We start from the raw sequence: 6708 nt of genomic DNA on the forward strand, positions 1-6708 counted from the left end.
CGCCATATTTACATCTTGAAGTCTGTCTCGCTTGCAAAACTTGAGGCAGCATGACTTGTGTTTGGCGTGGTCGCGCTGCTGCATACGCTCTTGTCGGCCAATGCCGTCGTAGCACTGGGTGAGTTGACTGCAACTCGCAACTCGAGTGATCGATCCTGGAGCACTCTATGAGATCTGCGACGTGACGAGTCGCCTGTTCCAGATCTGCCTGTCAGGTTGGTAGTGACATCTCTGAACTGGCGAGTGCCCTCTCGCAAGAGCTGTCGTGCGTTAGGCATGCAGGAGACGACAACTCCAGTGCACAGCTCGATGCAGGACCAGATGATAGTTCCGCGCGCGTCAGCAGTGGCGTTGGATGACGTCGCGAAGTACACCAAGCTCTTGACACGAATGATGCTGACGACAGTGAGACTGGACCCATGTTAGCTTTCAAACTTGTCCCTTGGCATTTGCGGCACGAGAGCTACTCACAAGATGCCGACGCAGAACATGGCCATGATGCCAAGCTTCTTTCTCAGTTTGAGGTTCAACTTGTACAGTTGCGTCAGGGGCAGCACGAGCATCCACACGTCAAGCGCAATGTTCATGCCGCCGTGGGCCAATCCCAGTTTGTTGAGATCGAGGACGACACCGCGGGGGTCCTTGTCGCGCCAGCCCTCCCAGATGAGCCATGTAGGCTGTCTCTGGACGAAGCTTAGGACAATGAAGATGAAGCCGACGAAGAGATCGTAGGCCAATGTCACCCAGACAGCCCTCCTGAACCACTTGTCCGGGAAGATTCTAAGGAAAAAGTAGAGAATGGAGGCTTTGATGATTGCCAGAATGAAAATGTAGTGAGTTTGTACGGCCAGAAGAAGCTGTCGAATGTTAGGGATGATGCTTAGCAGGTTTCGGTGACCAATAAGGTACTGACCCTTAGAAAAGAAGTGATTTGATTTTCGTTGAGGGCCCATATGTCGAGACCAAGCCCCTGAGGGATCACTGAAGTCATCAGTCAGTTTTGACTCTGGTCAACGTTTTGCTCTATGAACTTACTGTATTGGATCAACACTATGAATGGGATCAAGAAGGCCTGAGATGGGTTCATGTCAGTGAATGAATGTCATCTGAACTTGGCTGCATGGGCATACATATGCGACGACCATCAAACTATCATCGAATCCCCATGAAGAGAACCGGAGGACCTTAACGGCAAGACGGCATGCGAAGAAGACGGTTGCGACGCCGAACATGGCGAGACTCGTCACCTTCGCCTCGTCGCGATGGTCTGCCTCGGGCAGGCCGCATAGTGTCCTCGAGATGTTGAGGAAAGCTGCGACAGTGTTAGCCACCCCCGTGAACTCTTCAAAGCCATACCCCAGCGTTCAATCTACTTACACAGCGACTCTATGACGGTACATGCTGGTTGTACACATCCACTGACAGCGGTGTTGAAGCCTTCATCAACACACAGCTGGGCCTGTGTCTTGTTGGCGAACTGTGGTTGAGCCAGCGCCTGGCCAAGGCATTTGAGCTGGAGGTCGCCAGTATGTTAGCATCAGATCAGTGCACCGCGGTCAAAGCAGAGTTTCTGCCTTCACTTCCAGATACGTCCAAAAGCAAACATGAGATGAGGTGAGAATACTAACGGCGCATGGTGGAGCATCAGCCAGGGACTGGGCGACCGTGAGCGTCAACAGGCACGACACTCCCAAGAGGACGAGAAGCCGCAGAGTCAGCATCATGGGACTGTTCTGACACAGAGACAATGGGAAAGACAGGACAAGAGAGTCAGACCCGGTGGGAGGACGGACCAGGTGCAGCTTTTGTCTTCTACTCAGTTTATGACGGAGACGATTGCACCAACAGCACAGGGAAAACAACAAAAGCGCCGCCAGGCGCTACTTCCCTCTCCCCTCTTCATCCTCTTCTTTGGATCCGAAAATGACGAGCGCGGGCGACGGTACCGACACAAAGATGGGCGCGAATGGTCCTATAGCGCCAGGGCCTAGGGCTCGATAGGTCGTTAGCGGCGTCGACCGTACCTTTATCCGTTGCCAGTCCGGCTCGAAGGCCAAGCACATCGCAATCCAGGGACTGGACGGACCACTCAACGGGGAATTCCCAAAGGACTAGAGGACCTTCCCAGAGAAAGAAAATAGGGGGGGCCTCGCCACGTCTTGGAATGTCTCACATCCCGCCATATGCACCCCGCAACCAGTCAGAACACGCTGAGACTTGGACCAGACAGGGCCAGACGAAGATCCACGAAAGGCGCGAGGTTTTCGGGGTGTTATTACGATGCGAATGCCACAGAATTGGGGAAAGCAGCAAGCTAAGCGAGAAGCTTGCCAGCGCCGCAAGCGTCCAGCCTCAAAAACTCTAAAGGAGGGAATTCTCTGCCATCCAGACCACAGAATGCTCGAGCGTCCCGGGGATGGGTTTTACCGGTGATAAGACACCGAGCTGGAAGGTGGACATTCCTCGAAGAGGCAAGGTGCTGTCAGTGTCAACCTGCTCGTCTGCAATTTGTGAGATGACCTGGGACAGCCACACGAGGCGAAATCGAATGACGAGTGCCTTTGTTCACATTGGTGGTCGCCCAGGGGAAGTCGGAAACCGCTGAGAAGACCGTCTCGTTCAGCTTCGTACCGTTGGGTGGCGACGCCAGCCAAGCTGATCGGTGACAGCGGCCGCCAGAGCTGGCGAAAGGGCCTCGGCCGTTATCCTACCGGGTCCGCCCCTCGCGAATGGCGGGGAGAGGATCCAACTATCACCGACGATGCATCAGCTCGAGAATATGTGACAAGCTTGGCGTCTGTTTGACACTCTACGGAGGCTCTGTGGCTTCTTCGGCACTTAAGAGATGGTACAGATAATCTTGCCCGAGTTCTTGTTCGCCTCCAGCAACGCATGGGCCTGCTGGATCTCCTCCCAGGGGAGCACGGTGTCGATGACGACCTTCAGCGCGCCCGTCTTGAAATGCGGAATGTACTCCTCCAACCGGTCCCTCAGCTTGCCCTGGTACTCGACATCCCGGCTGCGCAAGGTGCTGCCCTCGATCCTGATGCGCTTGTATAGCAAAGGCCCGATGTTAGCGTTCTCGATCTGCGGACCGCCGAGCAGGCCTAGCAGCACGATATGCGCGTCCCGCGCCGCGACGTCGAGGTTCTTTTGAAAGTAGGTGCCGCCGACAAAGTCCACAATGAGGTCCACGCCCTTGCCGCCGGTCGCTTCCTTGATCTTCTCGGCCCAGTCCTCCTCCTTGTAGTTGAAAGCTGCAGTGGCGCCAATGTCCTTGACGACGAAGTCGCACTTCTCTTTCGAGCCGGCCGTTGCATAGACGGCGGAGGCACCCGCGTCCTTGGAGAGCTGGATGCCAGCGATGGACACGCCAGAGGCACCGGCGTGCCAGAGAACAGACTTGCCCTTTGAGAACTCACCAACGAGAATGAGGGCTTGTGTCGCCGTTATCCAGGTCTACCGTAGTGTTAGTGAAGGAGAAAAATCCGCGCCGTTGTGATGCCGTTGAAAAGGGGTGGAAAAGAAGTGGGGTTCTTCGGCAGTTGTGCTCCTTCAAGCTCACCTCCGGGATACCAGCGGCCTGCTCCCAGGAGAGGAAGTCAGGCTTGTGCAGCAGCATCTTGCTGTTGACGGCAATGTACTCGGCATATGCGCCGCCGTACGCAAGGCCGAACACCTCGTCGCCAGTCTTGAAACTGCCGTGCTCGCCATCTCCAAAGGACTCGATCGTGCCGCTGAACTCGACGCCGAGGGTCTTGGGCGCCTGGGGCGGGAGCGGGTAGTTGCCCATGCGTTGGATCTGGTCCATGCGGTTGATGCCGAAAGCCTTGATCTTCACGAGAGCCTCGCCATTGCCCGGTTCCGGCTTCGGGGTGTCGGCGTTGATGAAAAGGTTCTCCTTCGGACCCTTGCCATCCTTGATGTCTGTGAATATGTGAGCCGGCGAAGTGAGACTATGGCCGCAGGACCGCTTACCGACAGCTTTCATTTTTGAAGCCATTTTCACGTCAATTCACTTTCACAATAAGCTGACTCGAGGAGCTGGTAGGGGAATTTTAGATTCCAAAGGGTGTGTTTTATGAATTTGCCGCGCTCTGGGGCTGTCTACCGATGGAGCTGGAGTGACGCCGAATTCCGGTGCCCCTCACTCCGAGTGCTGAATGACGTTCCGCGGTTCCGTCCTGTTCCACTTACTAATACACACAGTCGGAGCGCCGCCAAATGTGGTCGTGGAGCTCGAGCGGCGATCAAGACCGACATTCCCGTCCCGTCCCCGCCCGTATGCGGGCGGACCCTCCAACCTAAAACAACCGTGGTTGATCGCCATCCAGCCCTATCTGAGGTGCTCAGCCAGGGTTCGATATCGCAAGCACCCACACTTGACACAATCTGGACCACATCCGACAAGTTATCGGGGTAGGAACTGGTCTAAGGTAGATTCGTTCTCGCAACGGTCGTGCTGGCTGGGCCTTCTGGTTGGTCATTGATGCTCATCTCGCCAATCGTAGTTTATTAGGAGAATTTGCAGATATTGGGGATGCTTTTCGATCGGTGGGTCTTTGATTGGGAACAGGCTGCATCGCATCCGCGGTCGCGTTGACGGCAACTACTTTCTGCTCAGGATCATGGCTGAAATGAATCCTTGTGTAGTTGTCAGTGTTCCTTCTTCTATAATTGCGGAGGAGACGTCGTTGCAGCTGAATAGCTCCGCCGGTTCGAAGCCAACGAAGATGGATTTTCGACGTGCGAGGCATGGAGACAAGCTGTAGCACTGGTTCAGACAATGGCTCATGAGGATTTCTCTACAAAGCAGATGAGCCTAGAGAGCCTTCAGAACTTTCAGGGCCAGGCCGAAACGTTGGCTCAAGCAGACGAGTGGTCCCATTCCCAGCTGCTACGCGGTGAGTTCGTTAAGCAACGCTTTTTTCTCCTTGAGACTGGCCGGCCTGTGCTGGGTGGCGGACTTGGTTCGAAGAGTGATTTTGTCAGACTGCACCCACCAGGAAAAGACCGCGTTTGCTTGCTAAACGATCAACTTGAAAACATTCTTGACGATGGTCTCGCAATGAAGATGTTTTCTCAGGCGGCCGTGATGAGTGGCTAGCGTTGTCCTTAGATTTCCACTTGGGTTCCATTAACCGACAGAGACCAACTCATACTTCCCATAGAGTCCTGGTGTTTGTCGGCCGGGTAATCGTCTACTCGCAGTTGAAAATGATTACTGCACTCCCAGACGGCGATGTGATGAGAACAGTAGAGCGACTAGCCCACACAACAGAACTGACATGCTTCACCTGGGGTTGGCTCGGATGTGATGTGCGGCCGGCTCAGCAGCCGAAAGACTGTCGATTCTACCCCGGAAATCCCCTGCCAAGCGGAGAATCTGCAACTTGGGCTGAAAGAAGAGGAACTCTGAGCCTATCGAAATATGGTGACAGGACAATAATCCATGGGATATGCGGCTGTCAATTTCGGCAGGCCGGAGATGCAGCATCTTCTCGGAAATGTGACAACCAGTGGGGCCAATCGGAAGGATACGAGGTGAATCGAGAGAAAAACGAAGGCCGGAAATATTGAATTGAAGGCGCCAAAACATCCACAAGGAGTAAAATGATGACGCGACATGGACTTGGGGCGCCTTTATGCCTGGTCGACGAGGTTATCTCGGACCATTGCCTTCCTTGAAGCCCAAAAGCAGGAAGAAGATGCTGCAGGTACGATGCCATCCACTTCCCGTGCCACGTACCACAGGTGAGCTGACAGAGTGGAAGGAAGAGGAGGAGTAGGAGTAGGAGCAGGAAGAAGGAGGAGGAGGGGTGGAATGATGAGGATCGGTCAATAGTTCATCTGAGTCGTTCAAGGTCTGTGTATTGTGGAAATTAGATGATGTGGAAGGCCAGCCCATATTTGCGGCACAGACCACCACCATCACCACCGGGCACCATCTGCAGGCCGCCTGGCCACCGGGGGCGAACGACCCGCGGCGGGAAGCTGGACCGGCGTCGGTGCTTGCGTGTTCTCTGGGTTCTCGCCAGTGATGCTTTGCAGGCTGTTCGCTAAAACTTGTCGACAGCTTCATGTCCAGGCCAAGCCATGCCGACGGCCAGGCGCGAAGCGGCCGTTCCTAAACCCTCGGTGGCTGTCAAGATACAACAGAGGCGGACAACCGGGACCGCTTCCATCTGGCCCGCCCAGCCCGGCCCAACCCAGCAGAACCATCACCAATGGTCGGCGCCTTGGTGTGACATTTCTCGCCATTCGTCCGGTTCTTGGCTACGTAGACGCTGTAGGATGCCTTTGAAAAGATATTGTTAATGGATGGGATCCTAGGAAAAGCTTCCCAGGTCACGGCGCCTACAGAAAAAGCTCATGACATGATAGGAGGAGGATGGCCAAGCCCGCAGAGAAGCCGTCATCACCGTTGAGTGTGCCCCAATCGGGTTCCCGTCCAGCCCGAACATTCTGCAATATGCGCACTGCCTCAACTTCGATGATGTCGCTGGCCGAATTTGGGGTCCGTGAATCGGTGCCCGCGGTTTTCATCTCTGCAACGTGCCACTGGATCTTGATATCGGCTCTGACGAATACGGCTGATCATCTTGATTTCCTCCGAGCGATAACCGTATTCTGGTCTCCGCCTTTGTCCCCGCCAAAAGCAAGGACAATCAATACTGTTGGCTGTCGAAACCAGAACAGTGACAGTCA

General features: G+C 54.8%; 2 protein-coding genes across 2 annotated transcripts; both read right to left on the reverse strand.

Annotated features, from left to right (window-relative positions):
- Positions 1-8: 8 nt before the first annotated feature.
- Positions 9-1721, reverse strand: CGCA056_v013205 (uncharacterized protein; the record flags this gene model as incomplete). The annotated part of the gene is made up of 7 exons (XM_037328449.1): positions 9-411; positions 472-857; positions 914-981; positions 1036-1072; positions 1131-1312; positions 1378-1513; positions 1629-1721. 7 exons carry the CDS (start codon positions 1719-1721, stop codon positions 9-11), a joined length of 1305 nt encoding a protein of 434 aa, XP_037173300.1.
- A 1117-nt stretch (positions 1722-2838) lies between these two features.
- Positions 2839-3991, reverse strand: TP53I3 (Quinone oxidoreductase PIG3; the record flags this gene model as incomplete). The annotated part of the gene is made up of 3 exons (XM_037328450.1): positions 2839-3459; positions 3566-3927; positions 3979-3991. The coding sequence occupies 3 exons, from the start codon at positions 3989-3991 to the stop codon at positions 2839-2841; spliced, it is 996 nt and encodes a 331-aa protein (XP_037173142.1).
- Between the last annotated feature and the right edge of the window lie 2717 nt (positions 3992-6708).

Source organism: Colletotrichum aenigma (assembly GCF_013390185.1).
Source record: "Colletotrichum aenigma strain Cg56 chromosome Unknown KSG_Cg56_contig09, whole genome shotgun sequence".
NCBI lineage: Eukaryota > Fungi > Ascomycota > Sordariomycetes > Glomerellales > Glomerellaceae > Colletotrichum > Colletotrichum aenigma.